At 35.7% G+C, this 23631-nt stretch overlaps 1 protein-coding gene across 3 annotated transcripts in view; it reads right to left on the bottom strand.

Annotated features, from left to right (window-relative positions):
• The window catches only part of MKLN1 (muskelin 1), a 177822-nt gene that overhangs the window by 126753 nt on the left and 27438 nt on the right, over positions 1–23631 (bottom strand). For all 3 annotated transcript variants that reach the window (XR_003609795.2, XM_088018511.1, XM_028106146.2), the window contains exon 2: positions 7742–7811. Coding sequence is in view for 2 of the 3 variants with exons in the window: in XM_088018511.1 (XP_087874637.1) it covers positions 7742–7811 (70 nt within the window). In the remaining variant the exon portion in view is untranslated. The remainder of the gene's footprint in view (positions 1–7741; positions 7812–23631) is intronic.

Raw genomic sequence — 23631 nt, 5'->3', positions numbered from 1 at the left:
TAAACAATGCTCCTTTTACAAATTTGGACAAAATACCATTAAGACACTTAATAAATTTACTGGTATCCTAGTTGTATACTAGAAATTATACTGAAATGCATGTATTTTCTTATATTTCCTTCCTAACTTTGCACTTATTCCCATAATATTCTTGTTATGATTCATCAAAGAATAACCTGAATATACTACAAAAACAAAAGCACACACCCACTCACCACACACACCAACTGTATTAAATACTCACTGAAGTTTCTCTGACCTGATTAAATTATACAAAAAGAAGAATGCTTGTTGTTTGTTAAACAATTTTAACTGCCTTCTCTGGCCCCAGAAAGCAAAGGATATTACGTAAAATCATACTTTTACTTAAACTACCTCGGAAGGAGCTTATAATTTTAGCAGAAGAGTTATGATCTAATCTTTCTTAAAGCAATTATCAAGACGTGTTACTAAACATAATTTTAACCAACGCTAGTATATTTGCCAGTCACCTTGAAAAACACATTTTGCATGGCAGTATCAGTAACTCTGATAAAACGTTCTGATGAGGGAACAGGGTGCAATTACAATTTTAAAGTATTTATGGGGTTTTCATGCATGCTATATTTACTTCCTACCAGCACAGATGATTCCAAATTAAAAGCTATGTTTTCTCATTAGGTCTCAAAATATGTGTGGTCTACCACAATGAAAATGGCTTTAATTTAAACTTAAAAACAGATTTTAGAAGGATAAGAATGAAATTTAAAAGAAATTAAAAACCCACCATCCTGATATAACCACCACCACCATTTTGGTAATAATTCAGTTTAACACTCTATGCACACACTCACACAGACACATTCTTTACGTAAGTGGAATATTATATATGCTGTTTTTAACGGGCATAACTTTTTAAGTAATTGTTTTGTTTTTTCTTTTTCCTCCCTCATCTCTTCTTCTCACCAATGCTAACACTCAGACGTGTATCCTTTCATATCTTTATCTGGGCTCACTGCATCACATACAAATATACATACACAACCACAAACACACATACATACATCCATACGTACTGGTGAAAGAGAGTCGTTATTCAGGTAAGCAAGAGTAGGACCTTATTATGCTTCTCTGCATCATGCTTTTCTCACTTTATGGTGGAAATCCCTCCATGTTAACTGGTATAAAGCCAGTTCATTTTATTTAATGGTTAACACTATCCCTTGAAAAATGTATTCTAGCATTCCCCTATAGATGGGTATTCTTTTTCTCCCCACAATTACATTACTCAAGAATTGCTGTATTCAAAACGTGTATACACCTAACATACTTACCCTTTTATTTCTAAGAGGCAGAGTCCTGGGAAGGATAGAGTAGGACAAATGTACTCTCCCTCTCAATGGCCCTTGCCAGATATTATTCAAAAAGACTGTAATAATTCAGATTTTCGATTTCAGATTTCGGAATGTATAGGCTCCCTTATTACCACCAAATCCCTGCAGCAATGAGTGTTATTATTCTTTGAAGTGTCTCTATAAGCTAGACATTTTAAACAATCTATTGGTTGAAAAAGAAAAAAACTATAAAACCTTGATATGATATGAAAAGGAAATATATGAAGTTACAGAATACCTGAGTGCACAGAGGCAAACTCTGGTGGGAAGGGCATGCTCACAGAAAGAAGGGGAGCCAAAAAGCTGTGAAGTAGGTCCTCACTCCAAAGCTTTCAGTATGGGGCTAAGTGCACTCATAGAGCAGACACAACAGCAGCAGCAGGAAAGTAAAGTTGGGGAACCATGAAAGTTGAAGACAATTGGGTATATTAGGATTCTCCAGAGAAACAGAAGAGAAATAGGATATATAGAAAGATATATAAGAGATTTATTATGGAAATGGGCTCACATAATTACGGAGGCTGAGAAATCCCATGATACACAATCTACAAGCTGGAGAACCAACAAAGTGACTCCTCCAACCCCAGGCAAGCCTTGAGATAACTGCAGTCTGGCTGACTCCTTGACTGCAACCTCAAAGAGACCCTGAGCTAGAACCACCCAGCTAAGCCACTCTTAGATCCCTGACCCTCAGTAACAATGTGAAATAATAAACACCTGTTTTTAACTAAGTTTGGGGTAGTTAATTACACAGCAAGAGATAATACAGCATCCAAGGGCAAAATAAATATTAACAGTTCCATTTATTAAGTAGTTAGTTCCAAACAACTAATAAGGATTTATGTACTGACAACTTAGTAGCCATTTGAAAAAACAATAGACATAAATTAAAAGAAAAATATTTGTACTTCATTCCTAGATAAATATAATTACTTACTAATGTGGTATGTGTGCCTGCCTGTTGGACACTTCACAAAGACTCAAATATTTGAATTAGATTGGAATCTAATTCCTAACCACATTGATTTTCTACATACTTGTGGTTTTGTTTTGTTTTTTTAATCACAGCAAACACAAAATTCCCAGCTTTGCCATGACACCACTGAAAGGGAAATACAGAAATTAGTAAAACAGAATGCTACTTTTTCAAGGATCTTACAATCTAATGAGGAAAACAGACACTAACAACTAAACACAACACAAAGTAGAATGAAAAGAGTCCCATGATTCTATATAGATACAAAACAAGTATTTCTATTTAAAAAAAAAGAGATTTGATGTTAACTAGTAATAGAGTAATACTTCCATTTATCCACCACCTTCAGAAAAAGACTTCCAGATAATACAAAATTTAGAAATCCAGAAATAAAACACTTAAGAGTACATGATAACCCTAAAACCTTATTTTTATGTACGAAGAAACACAATTCTAGAAAGGTGAACTCTCTCTGACCCTAGTTTCCATAGAGTCAATGGCAGATTACTTACAACAATATGTGATAGAGACAGAAGACATATAAAACATAAGAGAGAATATAAAACAATATATCCAATACCTGGATTTCAGCCTTGTGATACCCTGAGCAAAGAACCCCACACCATCATGCTGGACTTAACCCTGTGCAACTGTAAGCTAGTAAGTGGCTTGCAACTAAATTTGTGATCTGTTATATAGCAAAAGCAAAATGATACAAAGGGACCTATCATAATGAGGACAATGTTAAAATCACATACCACACAAGGCTTTAAGATTTACAATCAACTTCATCAGAATTAGAATAAAAGTTCCAATCAGAATCATATCCAATAGAATTGCATGATGATTAGCCTAATGACAAAATTTTAGAATAAAAGGTAAAAAGTTTAATTGAGTCCTTTTGGGCAAAATTTCAATGGGTAGAGAAATGAGGACAAGAATGAAAACCATTATTACTTTATTTATTCCAGTAAGTAACATTAAGGAAGGTATGCAATATCTACTGAAATATATACACTAAATATAGAGTATTAATCCATTTTCCCAATAAATACCTCCTAAATGTTACACTTTTGTTTTTCTATTTGTTACTTAGATTTTTCTATCTTTTCCCTCATGACCCTATGTCAGATGGCCATTAACATGCCTATCTTTTATAGCTCTGATCCGTACACACAAAGTTACTTCCAGGTGCTGAAACCTGAGGAAATAACCAAATAGAGGAACATTATAACCATAGCAGATTCTAGGAAAAAACCCCAAGACCTAAAATTTTATCACAATGATTTCAGTTTTTCAGTATCCTCTTTTTTTTTCTGATTCTCAGATCTGTTCAAGACACGATAAATGAATTATTACTTACCGTACAGTCACTTCTCATTATTTGTGGATTCCTTATTTGTGAATTCGCCTACTCACTAAAATTTATTTTCAGCACCAAAATCAATACTTGCAGCACTTCTATAGTCATTCCCAGACATGTGCACATGTGCAGAGTGGCAAAAAATCTGAGTTGACCAAGGGACACTCTGCCTTCTTGGTTTAACTCTATTATACTATAAACAAATGTCCTTTTCACCGTCTATGTAGTGCCACATCTTTAATACTTTTGTGCTTTCTGTTGGTGATCTTGCTGTCTGAAATGATCCCCAAGCAGAGTGCTGAAGTGATGTCTAATGTTTTTAACCACAAGAAGGCTGTGATGTGCCTTACAGAGGAAATATGTGTCAGGCTGAGGCAGTGATGCCCCCTTGACAAAAGAATTTCAAAGAAGTTCCCTGGGCCCCAGGGGAATTTCAATCCCTCCTTCAGTGCCCACCTGCCTTGAAAAGTTCTAATGGAGAGGCCGCTGCACTCCTGCAGCAAAGGGAGCACCTAGAGCTAGTGAAACGTGAGTCCGGGGGTGCCACCTCTACGTGAAGCATTTCTGAGTTCACAGGACCTACACAAAGACATATGTGGAAAAGTCTCTTAGAACATGTTCATTTTTCTCTGGCTAAATCTGAGTCAAAACCTTAGTTTCCTCAAGAGTCTGCCACATGCCATCAGGCAGATCCTGAGAAAGACTGTGAAAACTCTCTGGGTTTCCCGTGGCAAGACTCACTCATATTGTGATCCACTCTCTGGACTCTTATTTCAAGCTTCATTCAGGCATGAGTTATAGTGCTATGGCTGTAGGTTCAATATTAATGAATAAACAAAATATATATAAAATACAGTGCCTATAAACAGAAACACACATAAAGTAAGGTTATGTACTGATCAGTAGACAACAATGTTATGACCAAAGACACAGAGGAATCTAACCCTGTATTTCCCCTAGGAGCAATGGCTCAGTATTCACTACTGCAGTGTTCATGGCAACTTTATAAGACATAACTGTTGTGAATAACAGAATCAACTATCTATAAAACTGAAACACATTAGAAATAGAAATACTTGTCACAGTTTTAGGGCGGTAAAGTAGCTAGTATATGCACCAAATTCTTACAATTACCATATGGTCATGGGGCGGGGGGGAGTGGAACTTAGAATCACTAAAAACAAATATGGAGAAATACAGACAATTCCCATAATTATATACTGCCTTCAAAATACTGTTCCACAACAAATAAAGAAAATTTCACAGTAAAGAGGTTACCACAGTTTCAGTAATAATAAAAAAATTATATATAATTCATTGGTAAAACAAAAACAACTGAGTAAAAACAAACACATACCAAATTTGAGGGCTCAATTTAAGTAAAATGAAAAAGTGAATAAGAAAAACATGATTAAAAACACAATGTATTCGGGGCGCCTGGGTGGCTCAGTTTTTAAGTGTCTGCCTTCAGCTCAGGTCATGATCTCAGGGTCCTGGGATTGAGCTCACATCGGGCTCCCTGCTCAGTGGGAAGCCTGCTTCTCCCTCTCCCACTCCCCCTGCTTGTGTTCCCTCTCTCACTGTGTCTCTCTCTGTCAAAAAGAAAAAAAAAAAAAAATCTTAAAAAAAACACACACACACAATGTATTCAACCTCCGGGTGTAGTAGGTGGGGGGCATGCACCAACAACAGACACAATATAAGTCCACCAACATATGCAAAAAGGCTTGAATATAAACAGGCAAATGCAAATTAAAAGCATAGTGAGTTCGGGCGCCTGGGTGGCTCAGTCAGTTAAGCGGCTGCCTTCAGCTCAGGTCATTGATCCCGGGGTCCTGGGATCGAGCCCCGCATCGGGCTCCCTGCTCAGAAGGGAGCCTGCTTCTCCCTCTGCCTCTGCCTGCTGCTCTGCCTACTTGTGCTCTCTCTCTAATAAATTAAAAAAAAAAAAACAACTTAAAAAAAAAAAGGCATAGTGAATTATAATGAAAGATCTAACAGACTGGCAAAACCTAAAACTCAGCCATAGAAGTGAAGGGGAGAATGTAATGCACAGTAACTTTCATATGCTGTCAGTGAGAGTAAATTATACAGCCATTTTGTAAAACAGTTTTGCATTACCTGAACATACACATACCCTATGATTCAACAACTGAGCTCCAAGGCATATATCCTAAAGAAAATCTTGTACATGTGTACCAGAAGACAACATACAAAACTGTTCATAGCAGCCTAGTCATAATAGCAAAAAACTATAAAAAACTGAAAAGCCTATCAACTGCAAAATGGTTAAGTACATTATCTTATCTGCATACTTATACACTGGAACACTATACAGTAGTGAAAATTAAGAAACTATAATTATACTCAGCAGCATTAATAAATACCATAATGTAAAGCAAAAGAAAAGCAGATCAAGATTTATAATGAGTGATTTAATTTAGATTTATATAAAGTCAAAGCCAGATAAAACTTAAATCATAGCACATGTATAAACATACATATATAATATGGTAAGAAGATGCTTAACAAAGCATGAAATTATAGTTACTGGGGTGAAGTTAGAGGACAAATAGAAGATGGGGTGCACAAGAAGCTTCAGAAGGTCGTGGACGTTTTATATTTCTAAAGACAGTTAATGAATAAATAGATATTTTATTATTCCTTATACATATATAAAAAGTATGAATATATATTCTTTGGATGTATATTTTGCAATGGAACACTTATTTTTAAAAAGATTTTATTTATTTATTGAGAGAGAGCAAGCATGTGCACACATGCACATGAGCTGCGGGAGGGGCAGGGGGGGGGGAGAGAGAGAGAGAGAGAGAGAGAGAGAGAGAGGCAGACTCCCTGCTGAGCACACAGCCCCATTCGGGGCTTGATCTTAAGACCCTAAGATTATGACCTGAGCCAAAACCAAGATCAGACGCTTAACTGACTGAGCCACCCAGGTGCCCCTGCAATAGAACATTTATACACCAGGTGATCTCAAAGGTATGCACATATTTATATATATATACACACACACACACACACTTGTATATATATAAAAGAAAAAATAAGTATAAAGATTAGGTTTCCAAAAATTACATTAGAATAAAAAAGTAAGTTTTACTTATCCAACTACTTTACCTATCAGAGCATGTATTTCCTCAAGGATATGGACATAGTAAGTTTTAATGCTTAAAGTATATAACTGAAAGAATGACTATTTTTAAATTCAAATGACCTCAGACACCACTTGTCAAGGAAAGAATTTAGTTCATGGTCTTGACAGCATCTAAATATACCACTTTAGTAAAATAACAAACTATATTAAGTTTATTTTCCCTAAAAGGCAGTCATTGAGTCACTGAGTCAAAGTTCAACTTACTAACATTTCCTTAAACATTTACCGAATGACTGGAGTTTAAGTACAGTAGAAGTCACAACCTCTGCTCAGATCAGCCCTCAGATCAGTTACTGCTCAAAACAGTAACGGCACCATAACCAGTCCTTTCATTAACATTTTCCTCAAAAGGTATCAAGAAACTTAATCTTGCATCATTAGTAATGTGGAAAAAATACATATTAGATTTTAAATGCTCCAGTAGACAGGGGCACCTGGGTGGTTCAGTTGGTTAAGCACCCGATTCTTGAATCATCTCAGGTCATGATCTCAGGGTTGTGAGACTGAGCCCTGTGTTGGGCTCCCATGCTCAGCGCGGAATCTGCTTTAGATTCTCTTTCTCCCTCTCCCTCTGCTCATGTGCCCCCCGCAAAATAAATAAAATCTTTAAAAGTAAATAAATAAATGCTCCAGTAGACAGAAGTAAAAAGTCTATGCTTCATCAAACTCCACACTGCATTTGCCTATGAAATAAAAATTCTTCCAACATTTTAACAAACAAAAAAAAGGAAATAAAAGTCTATCTCACAATTTCAAAGACTGAATAAGTTATTAATGGAGTCCAGATAACTGAGGTCAATTAAATGCCTATTTAAATTCTGACTTCTAAATACTATCAGGACCTACAATCTTACCTGGGGAGGATAGTTGCTCTCTGAAGACCACCTTGAAGACTGGTCATTTGGTTTATCCACTAAAATGTTCCTGAAATAAAGAAAATTATACAAATAATTAAAATAAGTGAATATGAATATGCAAAAAGAGGAATAATCTATCAGATACTAAAATTATCATAAGGTTATATAATGTCTGTAACTTGAACAAAAAGAGACAATAAAACAGAATAAACAGAAAAGTTCTAGTATATGTAAGATTTAAAAAAATATGATAAAAGGTAGCATTTCAAACAATGGAGAAAAGCAAGAAAAATACTTCTACTTCATACCTGAGTGACAAAGTGAACAGATATGTTTAGAAATTTAAGATAAAAAAAGAAAAGAAAATACCTAAAAATAAATAAAATACAATTTACACATATTAGGTATGTTATTATATTGCATACAATTATATTGTTACATATTACATATATATGTGCTATATATATTATATGCAACATCATGTATGCATATGTATATGCATACAACCAATCTTTCAGATTAAGAAATCTTTTTTTTTTTAAGATTTATTTATTTATTTGAGAGAAAGAAAGAGTGTGAGAGGAGGGACAGAGGGAGAGAGAGAGAGAAACTTTAGCAAACTCCACACTGAGCATGGAGCCTGACACAGGGCTCAATCTCATGATACTGAGAGATCATGACCTAAGAGTCAGATGCTTAATAAACTGTGCCACCCAGGGGCCCCTAAATAAAGAAGTCTTTAAAGCACAAGGTCAAAAACAGAACTGTGGGTGAAAAAAGGAAGTGATATAAGTAACTTTGAAGATGGTGCTTTTGCTGGAAACCATAAGGCTAGAGAAAAATGGAACCACACATAAAAACTGTACTGTATTTGATAAAGTTGTTTTTCACTGTATTTGATAAAGGGAGAAGCCTGCTTCTCCCTCTCCCAAAGCATAAAGAGATATGGGTTAATTCTGAATCAGTTTACATGAATACTGGGGTTGAACAATTAAGTAAATAGATGGTAGATGGTGGAATCAAGCTTCTCACTTTGGAGTGGAAAGTTATAGAAAAGCAAAGGGAGGAAGGTTAGAATGAACCCTGTGGTACTGGACATCACTTGAACTCATGTTTAGTTTAATATGTACACAAATAGATATAAAAATAATTATAGATATGTATGTGCATGCATGCACAAACAACACACAAATATTATTTGCTAGCTCTGTTCACCAAGAGGGACTAGAAGTAGTGACAGCCCAGTAGCAGTGAGCACACTCAGCACCCAGGTCTTGGTTTCTACCTAGCATTCCCCAATAAAAGAAAACAGGGATTCTCGGGGTAATGGCTGGTTCTAGAATTGGAGCAGGTAATTCAGAAGATAAGCCTGGAGCACAGATTAAGAAATGAGAGAGATAAATTAGTTTGCCTAAATATACATACACCTAAGAAGTGCTAAACTATTATTATCTTCAATGTACAGATTAAGAAATGAGAGAGATACATTAATTTGCCTAAATACACATACACCGAAGAAGTCAGGATTTTAACCTGAGGCAATCTGACTCCAAAGCCAATGTTCTTAATTACTATACTATACAGCCTAAGAATTATTTCCACTTCTTGGAACTTAACCTAAAAAATAATCCAGGGGATGTAAATCATCCACATTCATCACAGCACAGTTTATAACAGCAAATTGTAAGCAACCTAATTGTATCACAATCAGGAATTAGACAAATTATTACATACTTGTGTTACAGAATACCATGTACTCATGTTCTACAAGCTAACTTTAATGTCATTGGAAAATGTTCACTACACAGTAACTGAAGAGAAAAAGTAGTTAATAGTAGATACATGATGAATCAAGTGTTGTAAGTAATAAAACGCATGGAGAGAAAGACAAAACATATACTAAATTGTCAGTGCCGCTTTCAATGATGAGATTACATGGACTTTTTTCCTTTTTTGTACTTTTCTAGCTTTCTAAAATTAACACATATTACTTTCATAATCATCTTTCTTAAAGATTTTATTGATTGACTGATTGAGCATAACCAGGGGAAGGGGCAGAGGGAGAAGGAGAGAAAATCTCAAGCAGACTCTGTGCTGAGCAACAGAACCCGACACAGGGCTCAATTTTGCAACCCTGAGATCATGACGTAAGCCAAAGAGTTGGACGCTCAACCTATGGAGCCACCCAGGTGCCCCAAAACAGTGTTTTAAGAATGAACTACAAAACACAAAATGAAGACAATCCTACATGAAAAAATACTATAGTTCAAACCTAAGCTAAAAAAACTAGGATTTTTAAAAAATCACTTTGACATGAATGTTATAAAGCATGAAAGAAAATCTGATAAAGTGGGACCACAAAAATCATTCATGTTAATGAATGACATGAAGGAGCTAACCAGTCATAATGTGAAAAGTGAGCAGATGGACCACTAAATGCAAAGTCAAGGGGGCAAACAGTTGCAATATGCTGTGGTCTTGTGAATTTTCAAATGCCTATTAAAACAGCCTTTTGGAGATTCAGCAGTTGGATATTTGAAGCTAAAATTCAGGGGAAAGGCCAAGACTGAAAAATACATGTGTCTTTAGGGACATCAGTACATCATAGCTAAAATATTTAAAGCCTGACACTGAATGGGATGACCTAAGGAATGAAATGGAGCTAGAGAAGGCAAGGGTCTTATTAAGCTCTGGGGGTCCATCATTTTGGGGGTCTAGATGAGAAAGTTTGAGCAAAGGAGACTAAAAGGGACAAAAATGAAGAAAAGAGAAACCCAGGAAGTGTGTATGCCAAGTGAAAATATTTTAAGGAAAGAAGTGAAAGACTACGTAAAATGTTTCTGAGAAAATAGGGGCTGGGTGGTATTCATCCTCATATGCCTAACTCCAAGGCTAAATGATGCTACACACAAAATACTTAATAAATATTTGATAATGGTATGAACAAATAAATAGGCAGCACTACAAAGAAAACAATTAAAGTAGATCCATCAGGGGCGCCTAGGTGGCTTAGTCGTTAAGCGTCTGCCTTCGACTCAGGTGATGATCCCAGGGTCCTGGGATCAAGCCCTGCATCAGGCTCCCTGCTCTGTGGGAAGCCTGCTTCTCCCTCTCCCACTCCCCCTGCTTGTGTTCCCTTTCTCTCTGTGTCTCTCTCTGTCAAATAAATAAATAAAATCTTAAAAAAAATAAAGTAGATCCATCAAAGCATAAGATATATTACTCATACTTATTACCTATAACTTAAAGCTTATACTAAGTTAAAATAAAAATAAATGAGAAATGGGGCGCCTGGCTGGCTCATTCCGTGGAGCATGCAACTTGATCTTGGGGTTGTCTGAGCCCCACGTTGGGTGTAGAGATTACTTAAAAAAATCTTTTTTAAATAACCAAAGGAGAACTAAAATACAAACCAGAAATAAAGTGAGGTTAGCCTGAGGGGATTTGGATAGATGGATGCTTGAAAATAATCCTAATAATCTCCAGTCCCAACACTAGGTCAACTACTAGATACCTCTCCTGAGCTCAGCAGCTGACAGACACCAGACTCAGAACTCTTAAAACCACGACAAAAGCTTGGCCATAGTTGAAAACCAAGAGATCCATGGGCAGTTCTCTCCCCCAAAAAAGGCATCAACTGCATGAGCATTTCTGGAACAATCTGCTAGTCTCCCTGGCCCACAAAGAGCTTTAGAAAGAGCTAACCTGGTAGACTTGGTTCCCTTTAGGACTGAAGCTGAGATTGTACTTACACTCTTAGCTGAGGATATCCAGATACTTAGAGGTGTCTTCTGGTAACTCACACAGAACTAACAACATAGAAAGAAGACTGCGGATCTACCCACTATCTGAGTTACAGAAAGCTTTACCCAAAGAGTACACAATACACAACAGTTTGTATAGAAGAATAAATGCACAAAAAGAACTAAGAAAATTTATAAAAAAAAGAATAGTGAGAGAAGATCATGTTATTAGCTTTTATAAACATTTCAAGTCCCTATAATTAAAAACAGTAAGGAATGGTATAGGTACAGACCTAGCTCAGAGAAACAAAAACCCAGAAATTGAGCCCAGTGTAGACCAGAATTTAATATTTGATTAAGTGGATATTTTATTTCAGTGGGAAATATAGTTATGAGTTAAATGATGCTTATACAACTGAATTATCTGTTAGGAGAAAATAAGCTAACTTTTGTCTAATACAAAATTAATCCCAATTAACAATTTAAACATATATACATATGCAAAAATCTTGGGAAAAGTATTTAGGGGCCAATATAGACAACCAAAAGTGTTGGAAAGATCTTTTTACCAAGAAACAGAGAAGCTGTAAAAGAAAAGATAGCTATTTGATTATAAAAAACTTAAATTCTGTACTATGAAAAACACCTTAATGAAAAAACAGAAACACAAAATAGAAAAAAATGTTTGCAACTCATGACTAATAAGGCATTTATATCTAAAATATGCAAAATATTGTTTCACACTGAGAATAAGACAAACACAATGAAAAATAAGCAGAATGTATGTTACTGAAATCATTAAGATGGCCAGTAAACAGCAACAAAAATTTCTCTAGATCCCTGTATATTGTCTGCAAGGAAAAAAATTAACAGAATAAGATTTTTCACCCATCAAATTGATTAAATTAGATCCCTACTATCAGGAAATCAGGTAGAAAAGGTGGACATGGAAAATCAATGTACAGCATCTATTAAAACTTTCAATGTATAGGGGCACCTGGGTGGCTCAGTTGGTTGGGTGTCCGACTCTTGGTTTTGGCTCGGGTCTTGGTTTTGGGAGCATGAGACTGAACCCTACATGCGCTCCACGCTCGGTGTGGAGTCCATTTGGGATCTCACTCTCCCTCTTCCTTTGCCCCTCCCCCCCACGCTCGCGCTCTCTCTAAAAATAAATAAATACATCTTTTAAAAAAACCCACAAACTTTTCATGTACATATTCTTTTGCTTATTAGCACTCTCATTTCAGAATCTATCCCATAAAAATAAAATCATCAGTACATAAGGACATACACAGAGAGATTAGTACATATGAGTCTGTTTAATGTAGCATTTTTTAAAGTACTAGAGAAAAGATTAAATAAATTACAGAACATATAAACCATGGAACATTATACTGTTATTAAAAAGTAATTCAGGTCTATGTCAGCTAACTTGGAGACATTTCTGCAGTATAAGATACAAAGAAGCATGTATGATTCTATTGTTATAAAAAAACATTATTTACATATTTATATACAATTAACAAGCATGTATGGAATGATCCAATTTATATCAAATAATACCCACGCAAGCACAAATAATAATAAGCCTAAAATGAAGCGTAAGTACTATTAAGGGATTTTACTGATTTTCTATTTGTCATATTGTTCAGATTTTTGTAATAAACATTATATAAATAGTAAAAATAATTATCGTAAAAATACTACAGTTTAGATGACGACAAACTTCACTTATTTCTGGCAAACTGACTAAACTAAGATCAGATGATCAAATCAGGCTCAACTTTTCTTTCTTTTTAAAGACATAGGAGATGCAGAAACAAATGATAGGAGGTTACTGGCTCTTAAAATTTTTAAGTAACAGATCATTTCCCAAAGCTTTAAGTCAACTATAGATTGTTTTTAATTCTCCCTCCCAGATGTTCCTTTCCTCAATCCATTTCCACTCTCCTGCAAGGCAAATGAGAAACTAGTTCAGGGCAGTGAGTATTAACACGGACCCTTCACCAACAGTAACAAGAGCCACTATGGAAGCATTCTATAAAACATGTTCTTCACTATCCTTCCTGGTGTACTTCCCAAAGACCTTATAAAATCCACCACCACTACTGGTACAATAATAGCTTTCCTTCTTCTAATTCTCAGAACTAAGCAAGAGATGTTAATCTCTCACACTACATATGTCAAACAATACAGTTCACTATCTCTGGTTTCTAAAAGGGAAAATATCCCATCTACAGCCTCTGCTGAAGGAGCAATCCTAGACAGATGTTTTATACCTGTGACTTTCCCTAACAGCTATCTAAATGACAGCTAGACTGGCTAGTGACCAATGATAGGAAATGCGACGGGCCAGTAAAAAAGTATAAAACAAAAAAAAAAAGTATAAGTAAACAGAAACACTGAAACACCAAAAAGATATACAGAGTAAGAATAAGAGAGAGAAGAGAAAGAATAAGCCAGTCAGTAGTAAGATAACAACGTAGCAGACATAAAAAAGAAATGACTCCAGGTAGCAACAGAGAATAGAAATCGACGGCTTAAGTTCCAGTTGCCAGGAGGCTGTTTCTGCCAACCAAAGGAATGTGACCCAACACCCTTCTAGATATTTAATGACTAATATTAACATTTTTACTATTGTCTGAAAAAAATAAATGACAAGCAAAGAAAAAAGTTACAGAAGACACAATTCAGTATAGAAACTACATGACTCAATAAAGATTAATCTACTAAGGGTAGGTATCTGCCATTCTAAAAAATACTTAAAATACAAAATGCAAATAGTAACTGAGAACTGGTCAAGAGCAACTGAGAAGGAAGATGGGTTGAGGACTAAAATGATTTCCCATTTTCACCAGGTTTTCTAAAATGTACACTTTAAAATTAAAATGTACATTTTCATTCCTACCAATGCAGGATGAAAACTGAAGGCAATAAAAATGAACCACATTAAGTCTCTTAGACACAGAATACAAAGACAAGGCTGTAATTGAATTCTTCAATTAGGACTATAGAGATTTACAGTGAAACAAATGGACAAATGAAATATGTAATACAGTGTTAACTTTCTCCAAGTTATGTCTCTATTTTGCATATTTTTACATGTTCTAAATATATACTACCAAAAAACATCAGAAACAATCTATTAAAATTCATCATAAGAAGATAATTTACCGGACATTTTGAGTTCAAGTCAGCAAATTAAAAATCTTTTTTTGATTAAATATGCTCAAACCCTAAGCTTACTTGGCAATACCTTTTAAATCACTGCTCTTAAGAACACTTAAAATAAATATGAAAAGCAGCACTTGGGCAAAAAAATGGAGCATTTAACATTTTTTTTCTGCTAATGGATGATGCTCAGGATACTTATCAGTAAATCCAGTCGATTTTAAATTGAGAGTTTTAGATACTCAAAAGCTACCTCTAATTTTGATGTGAAAAGGTCAGTCGAGCAGAGTTTTAAGGATTCAAGTCTGGAATATTTTCCTTTTTATAGTTTAAAAACACTACTAAAACCTGTGCCCTTTTTGTTGAATGACAGTGATAAAATGGATCTAGAAGGTTTAAACTTTGACTAGGAATCATAAGATTATGGAGGTTGGCCACTAATTGGTTGGGTTAAGCACATCACATAATCTCTTAGAGTTTTAATGCCTTTATCTGCAGTGCAAAGAGAAAGGTTAAATTCCTTGGTCTCAAGCTTCTTCCGGCTCTATCAGAGCAGCTGCATTGCACAATTCTAGAAAACACCATTCATGAGAACATGCTAACATTCTACAATTCTGTGAAAAGCCTTTTATATCCTTTATTGAGGTATCATGTATAATCCTCCTCCTACACAGCAGTTAATAACAATACACAATCCACTGATTGTAACAGAGCTTCCATTATGTGTGAACACTGCTGGGGCACCACCATAACAGTAAAACAATGGGTACCTGGGGCCAAAAAGATTATGATCTATTTTTTAATAAACAATAAATGGAGATAGCATAAAACTTAGGAGACAAAAATTATTCAATAAAAAATTAATTCAAAATGCAAAAATAGAAATCAACTAAAATCAATTTGGAAAATCCACAGCTATAGAGTTAAAGAGCATACTATAAAAATTATAGCTTCTTCAAAAATCACTTATACTTGTACATACTGTAGAGATTTAGACTCCTTCCCAAATACTTCCCAATTTTCACAAAGAACCATGGTGGGGAGGGGGCCTGCTGTAAACTGAAGTTACTTAATTCAACAAATATTTACTGAGTCCTATATGCCAGACATTGTGTGCTGGGCTCTAGGAATACAGTGATATATAAGATAGACAGGATCCCCACTTGTGATGCTAATGTTCAAATAAGAAGCAGCAGAAAATAAACAAGTAGAGTTGTAAACAAGATAATTATAAACTGTAAAAAGTGTTATAAAAGAAACAAACAAGGAACTGACATACAGCAGGGAGTTCCTTTACTTGGGGTGGTTAAAAAAAAAAAACCCTCTGAAAAAATGCTAACTATTCTAATTTAAAGGAGATACTCAAAATGAAAAAAAAATCAATTCTTTACAAGGAACCAACAAGTTTAGGGTGTCTGGGTGGTTCAGTCAGTTAAGCATCTGCCTTGGGCTCAGGTCATGATTCTCCCTCTCCCTCTGCCTGCTTCTCCCTCTGCCCCTCTCCCGCCTGGTGCTCACGCGCGTTCTCTCTCTCATGCAAAAATAAATAAATAAAATCTTAAAAAAAAAAAAAAGGAACCAACAAGTTTAAAATTCTAGCAATAGAAAATAATCTGACCAAGGAAGTCTGAGAACTGGACAAAGTCAGATAATGATAATGTTCTCACAGGCTCCAAGATGAGGTAAATGCAAAGAAGGCAGGAAATCTCTAAGGAGATGAGATCAAAAAAAAAAAAAAAAAAAAGAATGGTGGTGCGCCTGGGTGGCTAAGTCGTTAAGCATCTGCCTTCTGCTCAGGTCATGATCCCAGGGTCCTGGGATGGAGCCCCGCATCAGGCTCCCCCATCCGCGGGAAGCCTGCTTCTCCCTCTCCTACTCCCCCCCCCCGTTGTGTTCCCTCTCTCACTGTGTCTCTCTCTGACAAATAAATAAATAAAATCCTAAAAAAAAAAAAATGGTGATTCTAGATTCTAAGAGGATTTCAGAACTATCTCACATTCATTCTCTTACTTTTAGAAGAACAGAGACCCACTCTGAAATGAAACTGCAAAGAAGAGAACAAATTAAGCAAAGCATAAAAAATGTCAACCCCAGGAGAGAGGAGATTCATATTCTTGGTGGGCAAAGATCTAAGTTATATAGACCCCAAAAAGTACAACAGCAAAATACATTTAAAGGTAACTCTTCAGAAAGCATAGTTTCCAGACTCCTGGAAAACACTTATAAAGGCAAAAAGCAAAAAAGGCAAAAAGCTTTGCTCTATCTCAAAAGTCCAATTTTTAAAATACTTCACAAAGCTCAAAAAGAAGTTCTTACTTCTAAAACTACCGAAAACCAAACTTGTTTAAACACCAGAAACTGGGGCGCCTCGGCGGCTCAGTCGTTAAGCGTCTGCCTTCGGCTCAGGTCATGATCCTAGGGTCCTGGGATCGAGCCCCGCATCGGGCTCCCTGCTCGGCAGGAAGCCTGCTTCTCCCTCTCCCACTCCCCCTGCTTGTTCCTGCTCTTGCTCTCTCTCTGTCAAATAAATAAATAAAATCTTTAAAAAAATAAATAAATAAAAATAAACACTAGAAACTAAAATGAAAGCCTACAATAATATATTTTAGGAAAAATATCAAATGTGAAACAAATAATGCTCTAACAGATAATAAAAACGTGTGAGAAATAATGCAGTCACAAAAAAGATAAACGTGATTATTATTTCAACATGACCTAACTGAAATTTAAAAAAATAGTTGAAGTTTAATAAGGAACAATAAGTCAAAATTACAGCAGCTCAGAAATATTACAATAGGAAATACTATTATGACTCTCCAATGAAAACCCTAACCAGAAAAAGAAAGAAATGATAAAAGATTAGAAGAGGAATAAACAAAATAGAAACCAAAAAAAAAAAAAAAATCAACAATAAAAGAGGTCAATGAAACCACAAGCTCGTTCTTTGAAAAAGTCAACAAAATTCATAAACCTTTAGCCAGACTCATCAAGACAAAAAGAGAGAAGAGGCAAATAAAATCAGAAATGAAAGGAAAAATAACAACTGACACGAGAGAAAAACAAAGGATTGTAAGAGAATGTTATGAAAAATATGCCAACAAATCGGACAATGAAAAATTATACACCAGTGAAAAATTATACACCAAAAAATTGGACAACCCAGAAGAAAGTATAAATTCCTACAAACATATAACCTCCCAAAATTGAATCAGAAAGAAACAGAAAATTTGAACAAATTATCAGCAATGAAATTGAATCAGTAATCAAAAAACTCCCAACAGGGCACCTGGGTGGCTCAGTCAGTTGAGTAGCCATCTCTTGATTTTGGCTAAGGTCATGATCTCAGGGTCCTGGGAGCCTGCGTGGGGTTCCGAGCACAGAATGTGCTTGTCTCTCTCCCTCCCCCTCTGCCCCTTCCCCAGCTCCCACAGCTCACACCAGCGCTTTCTCTCCCTCCCTCTCAAATAAATAAAGTCTAAAAAAAAAAATCCCACACAATAAAATAGACTCCCTTCTCCCCCTGCTAAAAAATGCCTAATAAAGAAAAAAGATTAGAAAGTGAGTAAATGTAATAAAAGAGATACAAAAGAAAGCAAGAGTAAGTAGATATATATATATATATATATATATATATACTATACAATAAATATACAACTGGGATCAGAGAGGTATTTCAAACTGTGCTGCAAGCAAATCTTCCTAAAATAAGACTCGAATATACACAATAAAAGAAAGCACAGTATGTTTGGGAAATTCAATCCAGTATATTCCTAATACAAATTATTAGACTTAAAAATTTTTTTTCTGAAGTTATTTACACATCCAGGTAAAAAGACCAAGTTACTTATAAGAAAAGGAAAATTATAGTGTCAGGGTGCCTGGATGGCTCAGTTGGTTAAGCATCTGACTTCAACTTGGATCATGATCCCAGGGTCCTGGGATGGAGCCCAACACCCAGGCACCACACTCAGCAGGGAGTCAGCTTCTCCCTCTCCCTCTGCCCCTCCCCCTGATAATGTGTGTGTGTGTGTGTGTGTGTGTGTGTGTGTGTGTGTGTGTGTGTGCGCGCGCGCGCGTGCACGTGCTCGTTCTCGCTCTCTCATATATAAATTAAATCTTAAAAAAAAGAAAGAAAATTATAGTGTCAAGAAACTTCACAACAGCCGTTTTATACTCAAATAAAATGAAACAAAAATTTTAAGATACCCAAGCACATGTGTATCATATGAAACTAGAACTGTCCTTCAAGTTTAAAGGCACAGATTAGTTAACATGTAAACGTTCCCTAAGAAACCTACTAAAGAACAAACTATATGTGTCCAAGAAATAACTTGAAAAGCTTCAGGATAGTCTGGTCATGTGAACTAAAGACACTTACCAATAGAACTAAAACTAACCACGAAAAGAATGACCTAACAGTATGTAAAAATGTTCCCAAAGTAGAAAGGACAGCTCTAATCAAAAAACGGGAGAAAAATAGAAGCGACCATCACTTAAAATTAGATGCTGGGAGAAAGAGAAGAAGAGGAGGTCCCTAGCTAATTTCCTCAGGGAGTCTTAAGAGTGTTACATTAGGGGCATCTGGGTGGCTCAGTCAGTTAAGCAGTTAATTTGAATACCAGTTAAGATCAGGTCCTGATCTCAGGGACCTGGGATCAAGCCCCATGTCAGGCTCCTCACTTAGTGGGGAGTCTGCTTCTCCTCCCCTGTTTCCCTCTGTTCCTCCCCCTGCTCATCCTCTCTCCTCAAATAAATAAAATCTTAAAAAACAAAGAACAAAAATGATACATTAAAGAGACTGAAGGGAAAAACAAAAACAAAATAAAAAAGCACAAACCATCCTAAATGCCAAAACAAACTTATTTTAATAAGAAAAAGACCAAAGAAAAAGGATGACCTAATGAAAGATTTTGTGTACACATGTGTATGTGTAAAATATGCCACAAAACCTTAGGGTGGAACTGAGATCAAACATATCAATGAACATAATGGGCCCAACAACATTTTAAAAGTTTTTAAATGTTAAAACGGCAAAAATCCAATTCTCTGATGTATATAAGAGACATAAATAAAACAAAGTGATTTCAGCAGTTATATATTGAAAAGGAATTTGCAAAGACAGACCAGGCAAATACAAATAATAAGAAAGCAGGTGGAAATTTTGATTTCTGACAAGATAAAATTCAGAGCCTAAAGCAAAAATAAGAGTACTTTATAATAAAATACTACAGTCTACAATACACATTAATGCCAGAGAGTATTTGCAAATTTTTTTTAAAAAAACACCAAAATTCAAAAGGAAACACCAAAATCAAAAACTGCCCCTCAATGTGAAAAGTGAAAATAAAAAAAAAAAGTATTAAAAATTCTTGGGTCAAAGGAGAAAGATAAAGCAAACTGCAAAGTTTCTAGAAAATAATGCTAACAGCAATGTAACAGAGTATAGTTGCACTTTCCAATAGAACTTTCTTCAATGGTAGAAATATCCTATATCTGCACTGTCCAATACAATAGCCACTGGACACGTAGCTACTGAGTGAGTACTTAAAATGTGGCTAATGAGACTGAGGAAGTGGAATTTTAATTTAATTTTAAATCCATTTCAAATTGCTAAATGTTTAAAATAACCATTAGACATATGTTATCTATCATATAACCACTTGATATGTTATACATATATCATAGTGTAGCTCTATACAGTATAGCAAAAATTCATAAAATAACTATGTCAATATAAATGAGTAATTAAATATATGAAAAATTAAAGTGAGAAAGGAACAGGTAGCAAAATGCAAAAAAAAAAAAAAAAAAACCAAAAACAAAAAAAAACGCTCCTGGGGCACCTGGCTGGCTCAGCCAATGGAGCATGTGACTCTTGATTTCCAGTTGTGGGTTCAAGCCCTGCATTGGGTGTAGAGATTACTTAAAAATAAAATCTTAAAAAAAAAAAAAAATGCTGCTGAGCAGACTGTTTTAAGAGTCACAAAGCTACTTTGCAAAAGTCTTTGGAGATAAATTTGAAAACTTAGATGAAACGTATAACTCTCAGGGGGGGGAAATGTACCAACTGACCCCAGTAGACACAGAAAGTCAAGAGAGAAATTTCCACACAAGAAAGAGTTATCAGAATTCAACCATCAAAAAACAGTAAGTACAGATGGTTCCAGTAAGGAAATCTATCAAAACATTTAAAAAAAAATAGGCCCAATATAACCTATTCAAGAACATAGTAAAAAAATAAAAGCATGTTTTAATGAAGCTAGCATAAAAACTGATATCAAATCTGATAAAGACTACTAACAGAAGTACACAGATTATAAATCAACTTCCATTATACTGATATAAAAAATCTCTTACGAAAATCCTATAAGAAGTGCTAGAAAGTAAAAAACTACAGCATTAAAAAGTCAAAACCTAGTATGTGTTATTCCAAAAATGCAAGGGTGCTTCATTATTAGGTCCCCCATTAATATAATGTCATAATAAAAGATCTAAAGAAAAAGATTATTTGATCATTTCAATAGACGCCTCAAAAAAATCTGATAAAGTTCAACACTCAATTACGACAAAAGCACTCAATCTTACAAAAATTATGTATATATCTTTAACTTGATTTTATATACATATAAAACATAACCAAAAGCCAGCACTTTTTATAACATTTAAACACTAGAAACATTTCCACCCAAATCAAGGACAAAGATGCCCTTTATCACAACTATTAACCTTATAATGAAGGTATTAGCCAATATAATTTTAATAGGGAAAGCAAAGGGATGTCCAGATTCAGCTCCAAGATACAAAAACTTGTAAAAGTTGTCTATCACTCCTATCTAGACAAGACAAAAGTGAATTAAAAATCAAGGACTTTTCTTAGGTCCTTCAAAGAGCTGAGGTTACTGAGGAAACCACAACCATGTAATCTGGATAGTTAAGACAGAATCACAGGTGAGATCACAGTTTACCCGAAGCAGAAGCCAATGGAGACAATAATTGATAGGAATAATTAATATGTCATTTTGACAAATCTTGGGAGACTGAATGTGGACTATCTTGAGAGAAACTCCTGGAGGCATGGTCTCAGGGATCCCCCACACTTTTGTGGGTTTTACTTCCAGTAAAAGAAGAGAAAAAACCCTACCTGGAACAAGGTAGTTTAGCAACTATTTTTTAAGTACTCCCAGAGTTTTCTTCATAACGAAAGCCAGCCTTCTAAAGGCAACTACTTTACCAGAGCCTTACCCTACCTAGGGAAGAGCAATTAGATAACCCTACCCCCTCCACTCTTCCTTTCTCACATAAGGAGAGTGGGGAAAAAGGCTAAGAAACATTTTAGAAATAAGAGTCCAGGGTCTTAGTCCCAGTTAAAACTGGGATTTAATAGTAAGATTAGAAAATTGTTCCCCAACCTCACTTAACCATCACAACAGGAGCAATGTGTAATAGCATACGTTACAACTGAGAGAGATACAGGACACTACTGTAAGTATTTTTTTGGGAACTCAAAAACAAAAACAAAACAAAAAACTAAAACAAAGAAAAAAGGAGGGGAGGGAAAAAAGAACGCTAAATTATGCTTCTGGCACTTAAGGTTACAATAAACATTAGATAGCTCAAACTCTAATCTGAAGAATGCAAAATCTCAAACTAAAAAGCCTAATTACCTCAGTTCCCATTACCCAATATATCACAGCTGGCTTCCAACAAAAAACAGAAAAGCATGCCAAAAGGCAAGAAAAAAGTCTTCCTTTTTAGTTTTTTAAAAAGATTTTATTTATTTATTTTAGAGAGATGGGGGAGCAGGGGAGAGGGAGAGGATCTCAAGCAGGCTCTGCACTGAGTGTGGAGCCTGACTCGGGGCTTGATCTCACGACCCTGAGATCATGACCTGAGCCAAAGTCAAGAGTCAGACACTTAATCAACTAAGCCACCCAGACGCCCCAACTTGTTTTGTCTTTTTTTTTTTTTAAGATTTTATTTACCTATTTGTCAGAGAGAAAGAGAGAACACAAGCAGGGAGAGTGCCAGGCAGAGTGAGAAGCAGGCAGAGTGAGAAGCAGGCTCCCTGCTGAGCAAGGAGTCCAATGTGGGACTCGATCCCAGGACCCTGAGATCATGACCTGAGCCAAAGACAGACACTTAACTGACTGAGCCACCCAGGCATCTCTGCTTTGTCTCTTAAGGCTGTTTTGTCTCGAGGCACCTGGGTGGCTCAGTTGGTTAATCTTTTTTTTGAAGATTTTATTTATTTATTTGACAGAGAGAGACAGCGAGAGAGGGAATACAAGCAGGGGGAGTGGGAGAGGGAGAAGCAGGCTTCCCGCTGAGCAGGGAGCCCAGTGCGGGGCTCAATCCCAGGACCCCAGGATCATGACCTGAACTGAAGGCAGACGCGTACTGGCTGAGCCACCCAGGTGCCCCTCAATTGGTAATCTTCTGACTCCTGATTTTGGCTCAGGTCGTGATCTCAGGGTCATGAGATTGAGCCCCAAGTCAGGCTCCTCACTGGGGGCAGAGCCTGCTTAAAATGCTCTCTTTCTCTCCCTTTGCCTTTCTCCCCTCTCTAAAACAAATTAATTAGTTAATTAAATTTTTAAAAAAGAGAGACGAAGCATCAGATTCAAACATGACACCGATTTTGGAATTACTTAACAGAGAACTTTAAAATAACTACAATTAATATCTTAAGGAAAAAGTAGACAACATGCAAAGCAGATGGGTAATGTACCAAGAAAAGAATAAGTGAACTTGAAGATATGTCAGCAGAAAGTTCCCAAACTGAAAAAGAATAAAAAATTTTTAAAGGAAAAGAATATCAAAGAACTGTGAGAAAATTACAAAAGCTATAACATTTGCTTAAGTGTGGTAACAGGAAAAGAGAATAAAGAGTGGAAGAAATATCTGAAGTAAGTAATAATGACTGGAAATTTCCAAAACTAATGACAGACACCAAACCACATATCCCGGAAGCTC

This window comes from Eumetopias jubatus, unplaced genomic scaffold, assembly GCF_037043125.1.
Source record: "Eumetopias jubatus isolate StellerSeaLion01/CBP00866 unplaced genomic scaffold, mEumJub1_p1.0 scaffold_14, whole genome shotgun sequence".
In the NCBI taxonomy this organism is placed as follows: domain Eukaryota; kingdom Metazoa; phylum Chordata; class Mammalia; order Carnivora; family Otariidae; genus Eumetopias; species Eumetopias jubatus.
This window is presented reverse-complemented; position numbering and strand designations above follow the sequence as displayed.